The 24149-nt window shown below is 47.6% G+C and overlaps 1 protein-coding gene across 7 annotated transcripts in view; it reads right to left on the bottom strand.

Annotated features, from left to right (window-relative positions):
* LOC105490531 (syntaxin 2) overlaps window positions 1-24149 on the bottom strand; it is a 72404-nt gene that overhangs the window by 46581 nt on the left and 1674 nt on the right. For 6 of the 7 annotated variants that reach the window (XM_011756270.2, XM_011756271.2, XM_011756268.2 and 3 more), the window contains exon 1: window positions 3321-3499. The exons of the other annotated variant lie outside the window; for it this stretch is intronic. In XM_011756270.2, the coding sequence (XP_011754572.1) occupies window positions 3321-3350 (30 nt within the window). In that variant the 5' untranslated portion in view covers window positions 3351-3499. Of the gene's footprint in view, window positions 1-3320; window positions 3500-24149 lie in introns of those variants that run through there. 7 annotated transcript variants of the gene reach the window in all.

The raw sequence follows: 24149 nt of genomic DNA, 5'->3' as shown, positions 1-24149 counted from the left end.
TAGCTAATAAAATAAACTTTTTGGAAGCATCACAAATATTTTGTTAATGTGGACATTGTAGATGAGGCATTTTAATCAACAAAATATTAAACTTTACCTAGAAAAAAAAACACCAGCCATTTAGAAGCATGGTTGTGAATACACATTCAACTACTCTACGAACTACTTGGAAAGGACACATTTCCTGGGGGGGAGAAGTTAAACTTGTATCTGGTAACTTTAAGATGGGTTTTTAAATATTAAAAGTTATTAAACTTCAAATTCAGTTTTAACTTTACTATTTTACACTAGGGAGAAGGTTGCTCTTTTTCTGTTTTTGAGACAAGGTCTCAATCTGTCTGTCCCCCAGGCTAGAGGGCAGTGGCAAAATCTTGGCTCACTGCAACCTCCGCCTCCTGGGCTCAAGCAATCTTCCCACCTCAGCCTCCTGAGTAGCTGGAACCACAGGCATGCGCCACTACACCTGGCTAATTTTTTGTATGTTTTTTGTAAAGACAGGGTTTTGCCATGTTGCCCAGGCTGGTCTGGAACTCCTGAGCTCAAATGATCCGCCCGCCTCAGCCCCTCAAAGTGCTGGGACTACAGGTGAAAGCCACTGTGCCCGGCCAGAAGGCTGCTTTCTATAACTTCCTAAAAAAAAAAATCTGGTAAATATTAATCACACTTATAATTACATAGCACTTCCTCCCTCCCACCTTCTCCCAGAGCTTCACACATTAGATAATTTTATGCTTCATAACTCCCTCTATGAGGTGGACAAGAGCGATACAACTGTCCCCATTTTACACACAAGAAAAAGTTTTGAGAGGTTTAAAAATTATTTGCCCAAGATGAGAAACTCCAGAAGTGGAAACTTCCACAGCTTTCCTCTCTGACTGCTCAGTGGCTGTATCTAAAGCAGGATGGTATTGAAGTAGACGAGCTGACTTCTAGCTCCGCCACTCTAGAACAAAACTGATTGACATGTTCTACTGTTTCAGGAAGGGTTGGGATATATAGAAACTGAGTGACAAATAATTGCCTTATTTGCTTTTTGCTATTCAAGCCAAGAAAAGGTACCTTCTCATGATTCCCCAACATATAAATTTGGCTATCTTTTGCTAAAATAGTCACAGCTCTCACATTCAGTGACATTAAGTTTTTTGTTTTTTGTTTTTTGTTTTTTTTTTGAGACAGTGTCTCACTCTGTCACCCAGGCTAGAGTGCAGTGGCATGGCACAATCATGGCCCATGGCAGCCTCTATCTCCTAGACTCAAGGAATCCTCCTAGCTTAGCCTCCTGAGTACCAGGGACTACAGGTGCGAGTCACCACACCTGGATAGTTTTTTGTGTGTGTTTTGTTTTGTTGGTTTTTTTGAAAGAGTCTCTTTCTGTCGTCCAGACTGGAGTGCAGTGGCCCGATCTCAGCTTTCTGCAACCTCCGCCTCCTGGGTTCAAGCGATTCTCCTGCCGCAGCCTCCAGAGTAGCTGGGACTACAGGCGTGCGCCACAACATCCGGCTAATTTTTGTATTTTTACAAAACAGGGTTTTGCCATGTTGGCCAGGCTGGTCTCAAACTCCTGACCTCAAGTGATCCACCCAACTCAGCCTCCCAAAGTGCTGGGATTACAGGCATGAGACACTGTGACTGGCCTCCTGCTAATTTTTTAATTTCTTTTGAGAAACAGAGTCTCCCTATGTTGCCCAAGCTGATCTCCAATACCTGGGCTCAAGTGATCCTCCCACCCTAATCTCCCAGACTGCTGGGATTACAGGCATGAGCCACGGCTTTTCTTCATTAAATAAATATCTAAGCTCCTACTACACGGCACTGAAAGATAATCTACCGGGCAAGACAACGCAACTATAATTTGCTGTGTTTAAGATGGTATTGATCTGTGGACCACAGGGAATATTTGTCCATTAATAAAAAAGGAAAAATCACTGTGAAGAAACTTCCTTGGAAAGAATATAAAGCATAATTTCTATGATCCTAAGGATGAAATCATTGCCTTTCTCAACCAGAGCTCCTCATCTGAACCACAGAACACAGATAATTATTTAAGTGGCTCTTTTCTCTATTCTCCCACTCGGGGGTACATAACAGCTCCATTCTAGCAGAAGAGGAAAGAGAATAATTCATTACATGCAATGGGTGCCGGAGGGCTGTGGCCTTAGCAACCCTGTTCTGAGGCCGCCAATAATTTAGAGACCAGGGGCTGTGTCTGTGCACACACGCAGCATGAGTTAGTACCTGTACTGTAAAGGGAAAAAGTCATAATTACTTCTGTTGGCCTAAGCTGTCCTGGTTTAGATAAGCTTGGAAAGTGCACGACCATCGCTATCATTTCGCTGTCACTGCACCATGCACAGTTCTGTTACCTTTACATGTGTAGAATGCATCAAAATCCTTCCAAAATTTTTAGTGACCTGCTTTTCCCTTGCTAAAGTAAATAATTTGCTGTGTGCTCGGCTGTTGGCGCGTTAGGTGTGTTCAGAGTCAACACACACAGTCCCAGTTCCCAAAGCAAACTATTGGGGAGATCAGACACGAGCTGCTGTTCTGTTGTTCCTGCTCACCCCACCGCAAGCACCCAGCACTCTAAGGCGCCTACATGTCACACCCATCTGTTGCCTCCTGCTTGGTGCAGGGTCCTGTGTGAAGCCCCAGGAATAGAGCAGCGACCAAAGGGACTCGGCCTGCTCCCTGGGGCTGAAGCCCGCTGCGGGGACACCGCGGGGTCGACCACGGTTAAGCTGGTGGGTAAGCGCCAGAGAGAATCCGCCAGGCGGAGTGACGGACAGGGAGTCCCGCTTGGAGAGAGGGTCAAGGCCGGGACCTTCTCGGCTCCCTCCTCCTGCCCCAACCCGCCCTGAGGACTCCGCCCAGGAAGCCCCAAGACCCCGCCCTGGGGACCCGGCCCGGAGCTGCCACCCTAGGACTCCCCAAGACCCCAGCCCTCGGGACCCCACCCGGGGCGCCTGCCCAGGACTCCCCGAGGCCCCCGCCCCCTCCGAGCCCCCAGCCCGCCCGCCCCAAGACCACGCCCTGGGGACCCCGCCCGAAGCCCCCACCCTAAGACTCCCCGAGACCCCCGCCCTGGGGACCCCGCCCGGAGCCCCCACCCTAGGACTACCGGGACCCCCGCCCTGGGGGCCCCACTAGGAACCCCGGCTCAGGACTCCCTGAGACTCTGCCCGCAGCCCCCGCCCCAGAACGCCCGAGATCCTCGCCCTGGCGACCCACCCGGAGCCCCGCCCAAGACGCCCCGAGCCCCCGCCCGCCCTCCAGACCCCGCCCCGGCCGGGCCTGAACCGCTACCCGCGGCTGCCGCTCACCGCGGTCAGGTCTGGCAGCCGGTCCCGCATCCCCGCCGGCCGGGCAGCGCGCCCCGCCGCTCAAGCCTGTCCCGAGCTGCCTCCAGCCGGGCCGCGGGCTCTCCGGTCGCCACCTCAGGCTCAGCGATCCCGGCCCCGCGCCCGCCCTCCCTGGAGCCGGCGCTGCCACGGCAACCGCGCCCCGCGCGCTCTGCGCATGCCCGGCCCGCGCCGCGCCCCGCACCCACCCACACGGTGGCGGCGCTTTCCTGCGGGAGCCCGGAGGGGCGGGGCCTGGAGGGCGGGGCCTAGGCGGGGAGGGGAGGGGCCTGGGCGGGGAGGGGAGGGGCCTGGGCGGGGAGGGGAGGGGCCTCGGGGAGGGGCGGGGCCCGGCCGAGCCCCAGGCTGGCCAGTCCGCTATAAGTGCTGTTTGTCTCTTCTTGATCTGCTTTTATGCTTTCACACTCGTTATTTTATTTATTACAATGTAGAGCATTCAACGAATAGTGACGAAGAGCAAAGCTCCCGGAATGTGCGGGGTGCAGCTTTGGGTAATACATATGCCGAACCTTCTCTTTAAGTGTCCACGCCCAGCCTCGGGTGTGAATGAAGGAGAGGAGACCACACGTGATGCTTAAGGAGCATAACATGGTAGGGGGCGGCAACGGGAAGAGCGCCCGCAGGCCCAGCCCAGGAATGCAGTTCTCGCAGGAGAAACAGGCAATACAGACATAGACAAATAAATGATAAATGGGAAAAGAAAATAAGGGCATGGACACCGAGAAGAACCGGCAGAGAGGTCGTCACGAAGGTGCAGGAGCTTAGGTGAACTACACAGGTTGGCGGAACAGTCCCCAAGACCACCATCACCTCCGACACCAACCGCAAGTTCTAGCGGTTTCCAAAACCACCTTCAAGTTCCATAATTTGCTAGAAGGAATCACAGAATTCACTAAAAACTACTGTACTCACAACTATGGTTTCTTAGCAGGGAAATTGTACAGATTAACATCAGCCAAGGAAGAAGGGCAGATGGGGAAGTCTGGGAATTACAGCGTGGAGCTTCGAGGTCCTCCCGTGGTCCTCTCCCTGTGTAGTCAGGCCCCATTACTCGCCCTACACTGATGTGTGGTCATACACACAAAGTACTGCCAGTCATTTGCAGAACTTTTACTGGGCTCTATTGCACGTGCGTGATTGATGGATGGTTTGATTGCTCTCATGGTTGATCTCAGCTTCTTGGTTAAGTGATGTCCATGTAACCCTAAGCCCCCACCATAAATCACACTGTTACTCTCTGGCTAGGCGAAGACTCTCAGGCAAACAAAGATTGCCTTCCAGGAGAAGGCAAGGCCAGACTTCTTTTTAAACAAGGTTAAAGTCTTTACTGCCTCCTGGAGGAGATGGCTTTGATCTGACCAGAAGGCATCGCTAAGAAATCTGCTTGAGAGCAACAGGCTACACAGTAAAAAACAGGACGTTTTGGACTTGGTTCTAGGTGTGATGTGGTTCTGTTACCCGATGGAAGGTCTTGACGGCCAGTTGTCCAGGTGGGTGTGGTGGCATGAACCTGTAATCCCAGCTACTCAGGAGGCTGATGCATGATAATTGCTTGAACCCGGGAGGTGGAGCTTGCAGTGAGCCAAGATTGCACCACTGCACTCCAGCCAGGGCAGTAGAGTGAGACTCCCTCTCCAAAAAAAAAAAGATACGGTTTTTCTCTCCATACCCTGAACTTCCCCACCAGAATGCCTCCTGGACCCTGCAACGGGCAAGCACTTTTCTTTCAGCCTCTTTGCCTCAGCCACCACCATTTTCATTCTCCCTCTCTGGTACATACTGGCCCCTCCCTCGTTTCTCCCTCTCCCCCAGTGGATTTTTCTAAAACGTATAATAATATTGGCAGCAGCTGGATGCTGTTGAATTGGCAACCAAAACTGTTTGTTTGTTTGTTTGTTTGAGACAGGATCTTATTCTGTCTCCCAGACTGGAGTGCAGTGGCACAGTCATAGCTCATTGCAGCCTTGAACTCCTAGGCTCAAGCAATCCTCCCACTTCAGCCTCCAAAAGCTCAGGGACCACAGGCATGAGCCCACCATGCCCAACTTCAAAACTTTCCTTATCCTGCCAGAGAAAAAAATGAAATTGTGAATAATATGTAATTTATCATTTTTGTTCATATTACGTACATACATACATATGCAGTCAAGGTGTCTTGGAGGTCAAAACATCAGTCAGGTCACAACAGTGAGTTCAAAACACCATTATAACAGCCAAACACTAATGCTGAATGAAATCTACATGGAGGCTGAGGTGGGAGGATTACTTGAGCCCAGGCGTTGGAGGCTGCAGTAAGCTGTGATCTTGCCACTGCTCTCTAGCCGAGTCCACAGAGCAAGACCCTGTTTCTAATAAATACATAAATAAATGTTTAAAAAACTTAAAGAAAGAAGAAAAAGTGAAAGAGGAAGAGGAAGAAGGAAAAAGGAAAGGAAGAAAGAAAAAGGAAAGGAAGGAAGGAGAAAAAGAAAGAAAAAAGAAAGAAAGAGAGAGGAAGGAAGGAAAAGAAAGAAAGAAGAAAGGAAATAAGGAAGAAAGAAAGAAGAAGGAAGAAAGAAAGAGAAGAAAAAAGAAACAAAGGGCTATGTTACATTCCTGAGAAAATCTGACTGGAGCCTGGGCAACATAGCAAAACCCTGTCTCTGCAAAAAGTTTTTAAAAATTATCTGGGCATAGTGGCATGTGCCAGTAGGCGACCCAGGAGGCTGAGGGAGGAGAATTGCTTGAGCCCAAGAGGTCAAGGCTGAAGTGAGCTGTGATTGTGCACTCCAGCCCAGGCAACAGAGTGAGACCCTGTCTAAAAAAATGCATATATATATATATACACACACACACGCACTATAAATATATAGTATATACAAACTATATACACACATATAGTATATACAAACTATATACACACATATATAGTATATACATGCTATATATACACACATATAGCATATGCAATATACTATGTATATACTACATAGTATAGAGTATATATAGTATATATACACATATGTATATAGTATGTATGTATGTACATATGCACATATGTCTATACTATATATGTATATGTGTATATATATGCATTTTTACTATGTGTATACATACATATATGTATATATGTATAGATGCATGCATATATGTTTATATGTATATAGTAATGTATACTTATATATGTGTATGTATATATACTATATATAGTATTTACATAGTATGTACTATACATAGTATGTATATATACCATGTATAATATATATATTTACATAGTATATACTATACATAGTATGTATATATACCATGTAAATATATATATTTACATAGTATATGCTATACATAGTGTATATATACCATGTATATACTATGCATGATATATACTATATATAGTATGTATATATTATGTGTGTGTAGTATGTATATACTATATGTGTGTGAAGTATGTGTATACTATATATGTATAGTGCACGTGTGTGTGTGTATATATGTATGTGTTTTTTAGACAGGGTCTCTGTTGCCCAGGCAGGAGTTCAGTGGCACAATCACAGCTCACTTCAGCCCTGACCTCCTGAGATCAAGCAATCCTCCTGCCTCAGCCTCCTGAGTAGCCTATAGGCACATGCCACCATGCCCAGCATATACATAGAGTATGTATACTGTATGTATAATATGTATATACTATATATGTGTGTATAACGGGTCAAGTGCCCTGTTTAACTGTGATTCTAGGACTTTCTATGCTGGCCCATCTCTGGCGTCTTGCACCCCTTCCCCATGATTCTTCCCTTAGGGTGGGCAGCCCACGTGTGTAGTGCTTTCTTCACACTGAGGAAGTGAGCATGTGCAGTATGTTTAGGAAGCTGTATGCACGCCCATCTGAGGCCTTCTTCCCTTTCCTGGCGGAGAGCCGCCGGGAGGTCATACTCCACCATGCTGTCTCTTAATGCACATGCTCAGGCTCACTTGCCCAATACCTGATTTTTTTTTTTTTTTTTTTTTTTTTTTTTGAGATGGAGTCTGGCTCTGTCGCCTGGGCTGGAGTGCAGTGGCCGGATCTCAGCTCACTGCAAGCTCCGCCTCCCGGGTTTACGCCTCAGCCTCCCGAGTAGCTGGGACTACAGGCGCCCGCCACATCGCCCGGCTAGTTTTTTGTATTTTTTTTAGTAGAGACGGGGTTTCAATGTGTTAGCCAGGATGGTCTCGATCTCCTGACCTCGTGATCCGCCCATCTCGGCCTCCCAAAGTGCTGGGATTACAGGCTTGAGCCACCGCGCCCGGCCAATACTTGATATTTTATTGGAAGCCCTGTCTGCGTCTCCCTGGCACCTGCATTCAATTAACACTCTAATGTAACAGCTGCGGACCATCAGGAGATTGTCTGTCCCTGGCGCCAGCTGCTGAGTTATCATTTTGAGACAGGCAGTGTGATCATTGTTGAACCAGGACCTGATGATCTCCTGACATTCCTGGTGGGTCAGGAGAGAGCCCTCTCCTGCCCTTCTCATGCCTGTCTAACTATCTGTAACAGGTTGAAGAACGGGCCCCAACAGAAATACACCCTAATCCCTGGAATGTGTAACTATGTTACCTTACATGGCAAAGTCCATAGTCACAGGTCATAGACTTTCCTGGAGTATTGGGAGTTAGCTCGATCTAATTACAAAAGCAGAGCACTTTCCCCAGCTAGAATAAAAGATGTAGCAGAGGGGGAAGTCAGACCCCAAGTGTAAGGATTTGATGCACTCTTGCTAGCTCTGAAATGTAGGCGCCCCATGGAAGGGCCCAAGAGAGACCTCTAGGAGCGATGGGTGGACCTCAGTACACAGCCAGCAAAGAAATGGGAACCTCAGTTCTTGAGCTGCAAAGAACTGCATTCTGTCAGCAATAGGAGTGGGCTTGGAAGTGAATTCTCCCTTGTGCCTCCCAACAAGAGCCCAGGGGCTGCACCTTGTTTTCAGCCTTGTGAAACCCAGAGGAGAGAGCCAGAGGAGAGAGCCAGTGCAGCCTTGTGAAACCCGGAGGAGAGAGCCAGTGGAGCCCACTCAGGCTTCTGACCTACTGAATTGGGAGCTAACAAATGCGTTATTTAAAGTCGCTACATCATTTTTGTTTTGTTTCCTTTTGTTTAAGACAGAGTCTGGCTTTGTTACCCAGGCTGGAGTGCAGTGGCATGATCTCTCTGCTCACTGCAACCTCTGCCTCCCAGGTTCAAGCGATTCTCTGATTCTCCTGCCTCAGCCTCCTGAGTGGCTGGGATTACAGGCGCCCACCACCATGCCCAGCTAGTTTTTGTAATTTAAGTAAAGACGGGGTTTCACCATGTTGGCCACGCTGACCTCGAGCTCCTGACCTCAAGGCATCTGCCTGCCTGACCTCCCAAAGTGCTGAGATTACAGACATGAGCCACTGTGCCTGGCCCTAAAGTTGCTACATCTTTATCATTGTTACAGCAGCAACAGAAAACTAACAATCATTTAGTAAAATTAGGCATTTAGCTCCTGAACAATAGGGAATATAGCCTGGAAGACAGATAATATATTATGTACCCCTTGTCAAGAAATGTTACAAGTGAATGAATGAACAGGGCAAGGAAGGTGATTTATTGATCTTGGTAGCCTTGCCTACCCCACACAGCTATGTTTCTGGTGGACATGAACTGAATAAATCAAATATTCAGTTAGTCCCCAGGGAATGAGAAGGGGCTATATAGCGTTAGAACAGAGCTGAATGCATTCTGAAATCACAATGGGAAACAGATGTGAGAGTTCACCGGCTGCAGACTCACGGGCAGGATACACATCTTCTATTCAGTCTAACATACCCCAGCTTTCCTCTGCACAGTCTAGGATTTTCCTCCGCACCACTGGTTTTATTTCTCCTACTTGACTCACCCATCAGAAATGGTTGTTGGCCAGTGTTCATGCCTTTGGGAGGCCAAGGCCAGCAGATAACTTAAGGTCATGAGTTCAAGATCAGCCTGGGCAACATGATGAAACCCCGTCTCTACTAAAAATACAAAACTTAGCTGGGCATGGTGGCAGGTGCCTGTAATCCCAGTTACTTGAAAGGCTGAGGCAGGAGAGTAGCTTGAACCCAGGAGGCGGAGGTTGCGGTTAGCCGGGATCACACCACTGCACTCCAGCCTGGACGGAGCAAGACTCTGTCTCAAAGAAAAAAAGACAAGAAATGATTGTTTGCAGCAGCCTTGATTTTTTTTTTGTTTTTACTTTTAAGTTCAGGGATGCACGTGCCAGTTTGTTATTTAGGTAAACTTGTGTCATGGGTGTTTGTTGTACAGATTAGTTCATTACCCAGGTACTAAGCCTAGTAGCCATTAGTTATTTTTCCTGATCCTCTCCCTCCTCCTACCCTCCACCCTCCAAAAGGCCAGAGTGTGTGTTGTTTCCCTCTATGTGTCCATGTGTTCTCGCCATTTAGCTCCCACTTCTAAGAGAGAACATGTGGTTATTTGGTGTCTGTTACTGCGTTCCTTTGCTAAGGACAGTGGCCTCCAGTTCCATCCATGTTGCTGCAAAGGACATGATCTCGTTCTTTTTTTATAGCCTTGATTCGTAAGCACACTGAAGTTTGAGCCCACACTCTAAAGATTAGAGCACATTGGTAACACGGCATGCGCATTTATGGGATTCTTAAATTCATATTCATAGCATTTGTGTTCCTCGGCGTACAAGCCTGGCTGAACACCCCAACTATTCAGAATAAGGCTTCCAGCAAGTACGCAGAGAAGCCGGCAGAAAGGGAAATGGGGGAGCGGGGACTTAGTATCGTGTTTTTGTTTTTGTTTTGAGGCAGGGTCTCACTCTGTGGCCCAGGCTGGATGCAGTGGCACCATCTCGTCTCACTGCAGCCTCTACCTCCCTGAATCAAGCAATCCTCCCATCTCAGCCTCCCAGGTAGCTGGGACTACGACTGTGTGTCACCACGACCCACTAATTTTGTTTATCTATTCTACAGACAGGGTCTCCCTATGTTGTCTAGGCTGGTCCTGAATTCCTGGGCTCAGGTGATCCACCCTCCTCAGCCTCCCAAAGTGTTTTAAAAGCACTGAAACCTTAAGAACATAAGCCCTTCATTATAAGGAATGATATTGCCTTACAAAAGATGATGACAAATTTGCTTCATAAAATGGAGAAAAGATTTACAAATACTCTTTACTGCGTCCTACAGTAAAATCTGAGAAAGTTAATAAACACTGAGCAAGTGAAGCCAGCATAGTGGCTTACACCTATAATCCCAGCACTTTGGGAGGCAGAGGTGGGAGGATCACTTAAGTCCAGGAGCTCAAGATCAGCCTGAGCAACATAGCAAGACCCTGTCTCTACAAAAAATAAAAAATTAGCAAGGCATGATGATGCATACCTGTGGGCCCAGGTACTTGGGAGGCTAAAATGGGAGGATTGCTGGAGCCCAAGAGGTCAAGGCTGCAGTGAGCTGTGATTGTGACACTGCATTCCAGCCTGGGCAACAGAGTGAGACCCTGTCTCTATTAAAAACAAAAAACATGGCCAGGCACGGAGGCTTGTGCCTATAATCCCAGCGCTTTGGGAGGCCGAGGCAGGTGGATCATGAAGTCAGGAGCTTGAGACTGTCCTGGCTAACACAGTGAAACCCCATCTCTACTAAAAATACAAAAAAATGAGCCTGTAGTCCCAGCTACTCAGGAGGCTGAGGCAGGAGAATTGTTTGAACCTGGGAGGCAGTGGTTGCAGTGCACTGAGACTGCGCTACTGCACTCCAGCTTGGGCAACAGAGTGAGACTCCATCTCAAAAAAATAAAAATAAAAATAAAATTAAAAAAAAACAGGCTGGGCATGGTGGCTCATGTGTGTAATCCCAGCACTTTGGGAGGCCAAGGCAGGCAAATGACTTGAGGTCAGGAGTTCAAGAGCAGTCTGGCCAACATGGTGAAACCCCATCTCTACTAAATAAAATACAAAAATCAGCCAGGTACGGTGGTGGGTACCTGTGCTTCCAGCTACTCAGGAGGCTGAGGCAGGACAATTGCTTGAACTGGTGAAGCAGAGGTTGCAGTGAGCTGAGATCATGCTACTGCACTCCAGCCTGGGTGACAGAGCAATACTCCATCTCAAAAAATTAATTAATTAATTAATTAATTAATTAATTAAAAAACAAAAAACAAAAGCACTGGTGAGTGAAGCCATTTTGGGCATTTCACCACAACCCAGCTGCCAGTTAAATGTAGCAAGTGAGTGGACCCCAACCAACACCACCAGGAGCAGAAGAACCAACAAGCTGAGCCCTGCCCATATTCCTGACCCTCAGAATTGTAAACCAAAAAGTATCTGAGACAGGTCTCAATCAATGTAGGTTAAGGAGATGCCTAGAAAAAATAAACACAGACTCACAGAAGCAATCATCGGTGGCCTGTGCCTTTCTCCAAAAATGATTTTGAGGGCTTTAGTATTTAAAGGGGAAAAGCAGGCTTCAAGGGAAAAGGGAGGATGTAGTCATCCACACGCTGCAAGAGAAAATGAGCAGGTAGGGGAATAATCAATTATGTATTCATCTAGTGCTCAGTAAATCAACACTTTATTTTTTATTTTTGTATATATATTTTAGGCAGGGTCTCACTCCATCACCCAGGCTAGAGTGCAGCGGAGTGAATTCGGCTCACTACAGCCTCCGCCCTCCAAGTTCAAGTGGTTCTCCTGCCTCAGCCTCCCAAGTAGCTGGGATCATAGGCACCTGCCCCCACACCCAGCTAATTTTTGTATTTTTAGTAGAGGCAGGGTTTTTGCCGTGTTGCCCAGGCTGGTCTCGAACTCCTGAGCTCGAGAGATCTGCCCACCTTGGCCTCCCAAGATGTTAGGATTACAGGTGTGAGCCACTGCACTTTATGTAGATAAGGTGAATGCAGAGTAGCAACTTGAGGAGGTGTTTAACCTTTGATCTGTAGCTGTCTGCTTCAGAATAAAAGGAAAGGCAGTTTCATTCATGACTGAGCTTTCGGCTTAATTGTTTTCTTTTGGCAGAGTGAATTGGGGTCCCGAGGATTTATTTTTCCTTCACAGAATCAGGAGAAATTATCAATCATTATTGTATTATGCCATTAAGTTTTTGGGTAGTCGATTATGCAGTAGATAACTGGAGCAAATAATTAAAGAGAATCTTGTTCATTTAAGTAGAAATGTGTATTTAGTACCCACTGTAAACCAAAAATAAAATTATAAGCCCCCCAACCATCTAAATGGACCCTTCCTCTCAGCCAAGGGCATTCCAAAATTAACCTGAAACACCAGTTCAGGCCATGATGGGAAGTGGGGTTGGACAGGCCTCATGGTACCCACCTCCCTTTGGAATTCAGGAAAAGCCGAACAACATTAACATCAACACAGACCTTTAGTCTGTTAAGAAACATTTGCAATCTATTCTCTCTGAAGTCCGCTACTTGGAGGCTTCATCTGCATGATAAAACCTCGGTCTCCACAACCCCTTTTTGTAACCCAGATATTTCTTTCTATTGACAGTAACTCTTTCAACCAATTGCCAATCAAAAAAGTCTTAAATCTACATAGGGCCTGGAAGCCTCCCCCTCCACCACTTCAAGTTGTCACACCCTTCCAGATGGAACCAACGTAACTCTTACGTGTACTGATTGAGGTCTTATGTCTCCCAAAAATGCATAAAAGCAAGCTGTGTCCCAACCACCTTGGGCATAAGTCATCAGGACCTCCTGAGACTGTCATGGGTGCATTATTAAGCTCAGCAAAATAAACTTTCTAAACTGATAGATACCTGTGTCTCAGAGACTTTTGGGTTCACATCAGTATGTGCCAAATACTGTTCTATGCTCTAGGAATATAGAATTGTATAGCATATGGAATATAAAATTACTGCCTTCACAGAGCTTATATTCAAGAGTGGAAGTGTGTGTGTGTGTATACGTGTGTGTGAGCACGTGTGTGCATTTGCGTGTGTGCATGTGTGTGTGTGCACGTGTGTGTGTGTGTGTGTGTAAGAAACAAGATAGAAGAGAAAGGCCAGGCACTGTGTCTACACCTGTAACTGCTGTGCTTTGGGAGGCCAAGGTAGGAGGATCACTTGAGGCCAGGTGTTCGAGGCCAGCCTGGGCAACATAGCCGGGCTTTACAAAAAAATATTTTTTAATTAGCCAGATGCAGTGGCATGTGCCTGTAGTCCCAGCTACTCAGGAGGCTGAGGCGGGAGGATTGCTTGAGCCCAGGAGCCCAGGAGGCTGTGCTGAGCTCTGATCACACCACTGCACTCCAGCCTGGAAAACAGAGCAAGGACCCATCTCCCAAAAAAAAAATAAAATAAAATAAAATAAAAAGTCAAACCTATAAGTTCTGGGTGTCAAGTGCTCCAGAGAAAAATGTTGCAGGAAAAGGGGACAGAGGGTGTCGGGGCAGGTGCAGTTTCAGGCAGGTTGACTGGGAAAAGCGTCACTGAGATGATGCCCTGGAGATGTCACTGTGGGCCTCCCAGATCCTTCTGGGGCCTCAGGGACTCCCTGCTCACTGCTCCACGTGTTGCGTGTTGCGGGAGCCACGGCGTTCCCCTGAGTCCCCGCTAAGCGCTGCTTCCTGGGAGTGGCTACATACCACGATGCCCGCTGCTGTGAGGTGGGACAACTCCAGCGGCCACACAGATGTCAGAGCTTAGGGCAGGAGCGCCTCAGTGAGACCTTGGTGGTCAACCCCACTTCCCAATCCCACTTTCTTCTCTCCTCCCCCAGTGTCAACACTCCCAATAACTTCCTGCTTCCCAGGAACTGGACCCAAGACAGATGGGAATGGGGGAAGGAGACTGGCCATGCTTTCCACGCAGGGAGAACAGAGAAGGGCAAGCGTGGAGCAGAGGGCTCGGGGAGCCTGCAGAGGGTCCGGTGGCTCCTCTGCCCCAACCTCCAAGCAAAACCCTGACAGCAGCAGCGGGGTGTGCGCACTCCACGCTCAGCCAGCACCTCTCAGGCCTCATCCCTGCTACCCTGGTGTCCTCTGCAGGAACTGCTCCGTCCCCACAGGGACCAGCTCTGTCCCGCGCCTTCTTCGGGGTTTTGGTTCCATGACCTTTCTGTGAGGCCTGTTTGGACCCATCCGGTTAAAAATTGCCACCCGCTTTGAACTGTTCTATGCACAGCACTTCAGACAAGAGACACGCAGGTTCTTCCACCCCAGCAACCCAGTCTCCAGCTCTCCAGACCCCAACAGAGTGTCCAACTGTTCCATTCCATTCTGCCCCGAACTACATGGAATTGGTCCAGACCCCACAGGTCAGGGACTCAGCTCACAAGACGGCCCCGCACTTCAGATGCCAATTGCAGGTCGGCGTCTCCAGTGCGTCCGACTGACTGGCCATTAATAGAAGGCTCCTACAGCCCCTCCCTCCTCAAGTTTGATAATTTGCTAGAATGGGTCAGAGAACACAGGGAAGTGCTTTACTTACTATTATAAAGACTTCAAGTCAGAAACAGCCACAAGGAAGAGGTGCACAGGACCAGGTAAGGATGGGAGGGGCATGCAGGGGGTCTCAGGACGGGACTAGGCAGCGCCTCTTGGCCTACAGAAATGCCAAATCTGAAAATGATCTTGATCCTTTTGTGTCTGTGTGTGTGTGACAAGGTCTCATTCTGTCACCCAGGCTGGATGCAGTGGTGCAATCGTGGTTCACTGCAGCCTCAACCTCCTGGACTCAAGCAATCCTCCCACCTCAGCCTCCCAAGTAGCTGGGACTACAGGCCCAACTAATTTTGTTTTTCTGTAGAGATGGGGTCTCGCTGTGTTGCCCAGGCAACAATGCATTGTCCAGACCCTCTCCCTGCCAGCTGCTCCTCTCAGCACCTCCTGGCCTTCACCAACCCACAAGCTCGCAGAGCTGCATAGTTCAGGGTTTTACGGAGAGCCCACTCGGTAGGCATGATTGCTATTATTGGCCAATGGTGTTGAATGCAATCTCCAGCACCCTCCAACCACCAGAGATCGAGGGCGGATCTGAAAGTCTCAACCCTCTACTCCCAAGGTTGGTTCCCCTGGCAACTAGTCCCCATCTAGGGGCAACCTAGGACCCTCCAGGAGTCACCTCATTAGCATAAACGCTGGAATGGGTGAAAGAGCCTGTTATGAATAACAAAAGCCGCTATTGCCCTATCACTTGGAATTCCAAGGATTTCAGAAGCCCTGTTTTGGGAACCGAGAGGAAGACCAAATGCATGTTATTGCCCACCTGGGACACCCTCGCCATCCCCTACCCTGTGCGCTTTTCCTGCAGCAACCTCCTCAGGCTCTGCTCAACTCACGGACGTCTGCGGTTTCTCACCTGCCTTCCTCCTCAGGAAACTACGGGCAGGGATTTTTGTCTGCTTTGTTTACAAATTGTCTTCCATACCTAGAATGTCGCCCGGCACACTTAAGGTTTCTTTTTTTTTTTTTTTTTTGAGACGGAGTCTCGCTCTGCCGCCCAGGCTGGAGTGCAGTGGCTGGATCTCAGCTCACTGCAAGCTCCGCCTACCGGGTTCACGCCATTCTCCTGCCTCAGCCTCCCGAGTAGCTGGGACAACAGGCGCCCGTCACCGCGCCCGGCTAGTTTTTTGTATTTTTCAGTAGAGATGGAGTTTCACCATGTTAGCCAGGATTGTCTCGATCTCCTGACCTCGTGATCCACCCGTCTTGGCCTCCCAAGTGCTGGGATTACAGGCTTGAGCCACCGCGCCTGGCCACTTAAGGTTTCTTATTTGTTTTCTGTTTTTTGTTTTCTGGTTTTGATTTGTTTTGTTTTGTTACAAAGTCTCGCTCTGTCACCCAGGCTGGAGTGTGGTGCCACGATCTCAGCTCACTGCAACCTCCGCCTCCCAGGTTCAGGTGTTTCTCCTGCTTCAGCCTCCTGAGTAGCTGGGATTACAGGCGCCCGCCACCACACAGGCTGATTTTTGTATTTTTAGTAGAGACACGGTTTTGCCATGTTGCCCAGGCTGGTATTGAACTCCTGACCTCAGGTGATCCACTTAAGGGAGGAGACCACCCCTCATATTGTCTTGTGCCCAATTTCTGCCTCCAAAGAAAGAAGAAGTAACAACTAAAAGGCAGAAATGAAATCCACAGGCAGACAGCCCAGCACCACACACTGGGCCTAGTAGTTAAGGATCAACCCCTGACCTAATTGGTTATGTTATCTATAGATTACAGACCACGTACCCTGTGCTTGCTCAGGAAATATGATCTCCGTCACTTGAATGCCTTGTCTGTCTGTCTTTCTTTCTTTCTTTCTTTTTCTTTCTTTCTCTCTCTCTCCTTCCTTCCTTCCTTCCTTCCTTCCTTCCTTCCTTCCTTCCTTCCTTCCTTCCTTCCTTCCTTCCTTCCTTCCTCCCTCCCTCCCTCCCTCCCTCCCTCTCTCTCTCTTTCTTTTTCTTTCTTTCGTTCTTTCTTACTTGACATGGTCTCACTCTGTTACCCAGGCTGGAGTGCAGTGGTGCAATCATGGCTCACTGCAGTCTCAACCTCCTGAGCTCAAGTGATTCTCCCACCTCAGTCTCCCAAGTAGCTGGGACTAAAGGCGCATGCCACAATACCTGGCTAATTTTGGTTTTTGTAGAGATGGGTGTCTCACTCTGTTGCCCAGGCTGGTCTCAAACTCCTGAACTCAAGAGATCCTCCTGCCTCAGCCTCCCAAAGTGCTGGAATTACAGGCATGAGCCACCGCATCCGACCTCAAAGACCAGTTCTTTAGGATTCACAATAGTGATGTTATCTATAGGAGTAGTTGTGGAAGTTACAAATTTTGTGACACCCCCCTCCCCCCGGCCCCAGTTATGTGACTCTGGGGCAGTCAGCAACTTCTAGGGAAAGACGCCAAGCAGTGGGAGGTCATCCTTTAACTGTGCCTATTCTTTAGCAAAGTCCAAGCCACTACCATAATTTTTAACTTTGCCTCATGAATGAGGCTTCAATCTCCGGACAAGAGGGGTGTCAGTTTCCCTTGCCTCCATGTTTTATAAACTAAATCCCTCTCATAGTTATCATGGCCTCTGTGCTAGAATAAGAAAAAAAAAATATTTAGCCTGTGAGGTTAGAAGCAAGATGGAGTCAGTCACGTTAAGCTTCTCTCATTGTTTATAATTCTGCAAAGGCAGTTTTGCTATACAGCGTTCTAACCCATTTAATCTCCTGTCGCCCCTAGGAGGAGGCTTCTGTTCGGCAGCAATTTGGATACAAACCCAGCGAGGTTCCTACCTATTTTAAAATCCTGGCTGAGAGCGGTGGCTCATGCCTGCAATCCCAGCACTTTGGAGTCTGAGGCGGAAGGATCGCTTGAGGACAGGAGTTCGAGGCCAGCCTGGGCAACATGGAGAAACCCCTGTGTCTACAAAAATGTCTTCAGTTAAAAATAAATAAATAAAATTCTGTGATTTCAAAGTATTATATTTTTCTGGACTTATGAAATAATAGGGAAAATTTAAAATTCATCCCCATTGACGGTCCTAAAGAATTGAGAATATCAGTCAACCATAGCACTGTTTCTTCTGCTTGGAAGTTCAAGGCTGGCTTAGAATTCATTGTGTCTTCTCCTTATCCTGGATACAGGATGTAAATTTAAGTGGGTATGAAGCTTTAATGATATCTGAAAATGCAATCGCCTTGTTTATCATTATTGTGGAATATAATAAATTCCTCTTCAAAGGTTTTAGCATGTAAATTATTTAGTGCAATGAGTTCTGAGATCCTCTCCAAAGAACCAATGTATCCGTATGTTCAGCTCCCCCGTTCTTTGTTCTTCATTTTATGTTTAACTTCCTTGTTCTCTTCGTCTGCTTGCCCCTAGTTTTAATAAACAACCCCCTCCTAGCCTCTATCACCGGCTCTGACCTTAGTCACCCTTGTCCGCTGCTCTGACCTTAGTCACCCCGTCCCCTGCTCTGACCTTAGTCACCCCTGTCCCCTGCTCTGACCTTAGTCACCCCTGTCCCCTGCTCTGACCTTAGTCATCCCTGTCCCCTGCTCTGACCTTAGTCACCCCTGTCCCCTGCTCTGACCTTAGTCACCCCTGTCCCCTGCTCTGACCTTAGTCACCCCTGTTCCCTGCTCTGACCTTAGTCACCCTTGTCCCCTGCTCTGACCTTAGTCATCCTTGTCCCCTGCTCTGACCTTAGTCATCCTTGTCCCCTGCTCTGACCTTAGTCATCCTTGGTGAACTGTTGTGTTCTTAGTCATCCTGAGTCACCTGTTCTGTAACCATCTTTCTCGCCAAACTACTCCCCTGCCACTCCAACTCATTCCCCTGCTCTCTTTAAAATAGCCAATCGGAATTAGCTTAGACTGTGCAGTCCAACCCTAGCCAATAGAGGAATGACACAGCAGAAGGGGCTACCTGTGTCAGGGATAAGAACCCCTTCCCCTCCCTTATCCAGGTGTACTCTCAGCATTACTCCATCCATGAGACACACCCTTCCATAGTAGTAAATTGCCTTGCTGAGAAAGTGTATGCTCGAGTGCTATTTATTTTGTGGCACTAAAAATTTATTTCTAACCATTATGCAAAGTTTAAGTTTAGAAATAAGCTATCCGAGGCCAGGTGCGGTGGCTCATGCCTGTAATCCCAGCACTTTGGGAGGCCGAGGCGGGTGGATCACGAGGTCAGGAGTTCAAGACCAGTCTGGCCAAGATGGTGAAACCCTGTCTCTACTGAAAATACAAAAATTAGCTGGGCGCAGTGGCAGGCGCCTGTAATCCCAGCTACTCAGGAGGCTGAGGCAGGAGAATTGCTTGAACCCAGGTGGCAGAGGTTGCAGTGAGCAGAGATTACGCCATTGCACTCCAGCCTGGGCAACAGAGTGAGATTCCGTTTCAAATAAATAAATAAATAAAAGGAAGAAAGAAGCTATCCTTTTTAAAGATGAGACCGAATACATTATCTGGAAATAGCTTTCAAAATACAATGTCACTTGCTGTATCAGGTTTGTATGCCTGCTGTCAGAAATTGCTGCAAAGTTAGTGGCCTAAAGCAACACAGATTTGCCATCTTGCAGTTGCGGGAGTCAGACGTTAGGTGCGGGCATCCGTGGAGTGAAGGGGGCTGCTTTCTACCAGCTGCCAGGAAGAATCCATTTCCCTGCCTTTCCTGGCCTCCAGAGGTGCCGCATTTCCTAGCTCCTGACCCACCCTCCGTCTTCAGCGCCGGCAGCACGGCACCACTCTGACCCTTCTCCATGCACCTTTTTCTCTGACCACAGTCAGAAACAGGCTCCACTTTTGAGGAGTCAACTGATTATACAGAGTAGAGTTGCACTGTCCAGGATCATCTCCCCATCTGAAAATCTGTACCTTTCATGCAAATGCAGATTCTCTCTCGCCATGGAAGGGGACGCTGACACTTCCCAGCGGCCAGGGCAGGGACCTCCTTGTGGCCATTATTTGCCAACCACAGTTTTCAGAGCATTATTTCATGTATCAGTTTATGTGAATGACAAGGAAACAGCATGAAACTCTTCACGCACCTTGACTTTTGTTTAACTTGTTTATTTATTTACTTATTTATAGAGGCTGGTCTCGAACTCCTGGGCTTAAGTGATCCTCCCACCTTGGCCTCCCAAAATAATGGGATTACACGCATGAGCCACCACACCCAGGGACTTTCCACGTTAACCAATCAAATATTTTCTATTTATTTTAAATAGAATTTAGAAATGGAAACCACGGTGTGACACCATTTTCCCAACTTCTAGTGAAAACAGAAATAGAAAACACACACCTTCAGTTGGGCGTGGTGACTCACGTCTGTGATTCCAGCTACTCAGGAGTCTCAGGTGGGAGGACCCCTGAGCCCAGGAGTTTCAGGGATGACTGGGCAACATAGTGAGACCCCATCTCTATTTAAAAAAAAAAAACGCCAGGCACTGTGGCTCACACCTGTAATCCCAGCACTTTGGGAGGCCAAGGCGAGAGGATCACTTGCGGTCAGGAGTTCAAGACCAGCCTGGCCAACATGGTGAAACCCCGTCTCTACTAAAAATACAAAAAGATTAGCCGGGCATGGTGATGGGTGCCTGTAATCCCAGCTACTTGGGAGGCTGAGGGAGGAGAATTGCTTGAACCCACGAGGCAGAGGTTGCAGTGAGCCAAAATCGCACCATTGCACTCTAGCCTGGGTGACAGAGCAAGACTACGTCTCAAAAAAAAAAAAAAAAAAAAAAAAATACACACCTCTTTGACCTAGCAGGTCCCCTTTAGGAATCTAAAGATCCATAAAATAAAAGCCCCAGTGTGCAAATATATATGTTTAAGGATATTAACTGCTGCATTGTTTTCATGGGAAAGTGAGCTAAAGCCTGAAGGTCTATTGGTAGTAGAAGGTTTAAATGAATAACTTGGGCTTCAGCAGTGCAGTGACTCTTGTGTATGGCAGAGTCATATCAGATGAGCTAGCAGTGCTGCGGCTTCCCCACCTCCACCCAGGTGAAGTCATGTACCAGGCTCCTGAAGCACACTGTGGGGACTCACGGGGGAAAGTGGCCATCCGGCTAACCTTCAACTCGTACCCTGGTTCCGAAGTTCTGAACTATTCTACCAAAGTATATTCTGAATGTATATATAAGCAAATATAATCTATTTACATGTGTATGTAAATACACATATATTTATTTTATTTTGTTTTGTTTTTTTGAAGTGGAGTCTCCCTCTGTCACCCAGGCTGCAGTGCAGTGGCATGATCTTGGCTCACTGCAACCTCCTCCTCCTGGGTTCAAACGATTCTCGTGCCTCAGCCTCCTGAGTAGTTGGGACTACAGGAGCATGCCACAATACCTGGCTAACTTTTGTATTTGTAGTAGAGACAGAGTTTCACCGTGTTGGCCAGGCTGGTCTCGAACTCCTGACCTCAGGTGATCTGCCCACCTAAACCTCCCAAACTGCTGTGATTACAAGTGTGATCCACCGTGCCCGGCCAATATACATATATTTATTTATTTATTTTTATTTTTTTGAGGTGGAGTCTCACTTTGTTGCCCAGGCTGGAGTGCAGTGGCGCAACCTTGGCTCACTGCAACCTCTGCCTCCCATACTCAAGTGATTCTCCTGCCTCAGCCTTGCAAGTAGCTGGGATTACAGGCACCCACCACCACACCTGGCTAGTTTTTGTATTTTTAGTACAGATGGGGTTTCACCATGTTGGCCAGGCTGGTCTCAAACTCCTGACCTCAAGGGATCCACCTGCCTAGGCCTCCCAAAGTGCTGGGATTATAGGCGTGAGCCACCAAGTGCCTGGCCACTATATACATATTTCTAAAACCTGTGCTGTGGGTTGAATTGTGTCCTCTCAAAGATGTGTTGAAGTTCTTCTCCCCTCTACCTGTGAATGTGGCTTATTTTGGAAATAGGGTCTTTATAGAGGTAATAGAGTTCAGATGCGGTCATCAGGGTGGACCCCGATCTGGTGTATGGAGTCCTTCTAAGGAAAGACAGAGACAGAGATACACAGAGTCAGAGAAACCTCACACTCACAGGAGACAGGGAGACACTCAGGGAGAAGACTGCCATGTGACTGCAGTGATGTGTCCACAAGCTGAGGAGAACCAAGGGTTGCCCGCAATGCCAGAGGCTAAGAGAAAGGTATGGGACAGAGTCTCCCCTCAAGATGCCAGAGGGCCACAGCCCTCCCACACCTCAATTTCAGGCTTCTATCCTCCTGAACTGTGACAGAATAAATTTCTGTTATTTTAAGGCACCAGTGTGTGGTATTTTGCTATGGCAGCCCCGGGAAGCTGATGGTACCCTATAATTATCTTATGAACAGCACAGTTATGTTGCACTGGGTGTTGGTATATCTTAGAAGAGTCAACTTATTAAAAGCAAGCATTCGAAATGGTCCACAATTTTTGAAACCCTAAATATAATACTGAAAATTGACCTATATAGTGGAAAATGTAATAGGTATATTTTGGAACTCTATGTCTGTGAAGTGTCCCAGGCATCTCTCAACCTTTGAGAAGTTCTAAAATATTCTTACGTTTTCTTACGTTTTTTTCTGTCCTCCTTAATTAGACTAGATTCTCCTAAAGTGACAGGTAACACCGAATGAAAGACATTACTGGCTGGGCGCCATGGCTCATGCCTGTAACTCCAGCACTTTGGGAGGCTGAGGAGGTTGAATCCCTTGAGGTCAGGAGTTCGAGATCAGCCTGGCCAACATGGTGAAACCCCATCTCTACTAAAAATACAAAAATTAGCCAAGCATGGTGGCAGATACCTGTAATCCCAGCTACTGAGGAGGTTGAGGCAAGAAAATCCCTTGAACCCAGGAGAGGGAGGTTGCAGTGAACCAAGATTGTGCCACTGCACTCCAGCCTGGGTGACAAAGTGAGACTCCATCTCAAAATAAAAAATAAAAAATAAAAAGACGTTACCGTTGTCCCTAACAGCAGCGGTTGTCTTATTCTGTTTAGGCTGTTATAACAGAATATCATAGACGGAGTGGCTTATCAACAACAGAAACTCCTTTCTCGTACTTCTGGAGGCTGGGAAGTCCAAGATCAAGGCACCAGCACATAGGCTGTCTGCAGAGGACCCACTGTCTGGTTCAAAGATGCTGCCTTCTGGTTCATAGACTTTTCACTGTTATAGTCTCCACTGGATTTGATAAATTGAAAACAGTGAATTATAGATTATATCATTCATAGATGTATTGTTAAATATACTTTAAAAGAAAAGATTACCAAAAACAGTGATATGTGGAAATAGTCAAAGAACCCAGAAAAATACACCCAATAAATGAATTAATAATAAAGTTTATTTAACAACAACATATACAGAAATAAAAGTACTAGCAATGAAAACACACAAAGTTGTAAATTATATTGTCCCATGCACAAAATTAAGAATTTTTTTTTTTTTTTTTTTTTTAGACAGAATCTCGCTCTGTCGCACAGGCTGGAGTGCAGTGGTGCGATCTTGGCTCACTGCAACCTCTGCCTCCCGGGTTCAAGCGATTCCCCTGCCTCAGCCTCCCGAGTAGCTGGGATTACAGCCGTGCGCCATCTTGCCCAGCTAATTTTTGTAGTTTTAGTAGAGATGGGGTTTCACTGTGTTGGCCAAGATGGTCTCGATCTCTTGACCTTGTGATCTGCCCACTGCAGCCTCCCAAAGTGCTGGGATTACAGGCTTGAGCCACTGCGCCCAGTCAAAATTAAGAATTTTTAATATTCATTCATTGACAGGGTTTTGCCATGTTGCCCAGGCTGGTCTTGAACTCAGGTGGTAGAAGGGATGAGGGAGTTCCCTGGGGTCCCTTTGTCAAAGGCACTAATCCTATTCATGAAGGCTCCACCCTCCTGACCTAATCACCTTTCAAAGGTCCTACCTCCTAGTACCATCACCTTCAGGGTTAGGATCAGAACAGATGAGTTTTGGGGGAGGAAACATTCAGACCACAGCAGAGGCTCCTTGCCCTCACCCTCACCCCAAGCTTCCACAACAAAGCCAGCATGTTCGCCCCTCTGCACCTGGCTGAGCCCTCCTTGCCCTCCTCTTCCTCTCCTGTGTGCACCTGCCTCAGCCAGCTGGGTTCCTTGCTGTCCTTGGACAGCTCCAGGCAGTCTCTCGCCTTGGGGCCTTTGCACTCGCCCCTCCCTCTTGCTGGAATTCTCTTCCTCCGAATATCTGCATGGCTCCTTCCCTCGCCTTCTGCGGGTCTCTGCTCAAACATTACCGTCTTAGGGAAGGTCTCTTGGCCACCCGACCTGCACAACCACCTCCTTCCTTTGACCTTCTGTATGTTTTTCGTTTGATTGATTGTTTTCAGGCGGAGTCTCCCTCTGTTGCC

Source organism: Macaca nemestrina, chromosome 10 (genome assembly GCF_043159975.1).
Source record: "Macaca nemestrina isolate mMacNem1 chromosome 10, mMacNem.hap1, whole genome shotgun sequence".
Classification (NCBI taxonomy): Eukaryota; Metazoa; Chordata; class Mammalia; order Primates; family Cercopithecidae; genus Macaca; species Macaca nemestrina.
The sequence above is the reverse complement of the archived record's forward strand: the minus strand, read 5'-3'. Positions and strand labels throughout refer to the sequence as shown.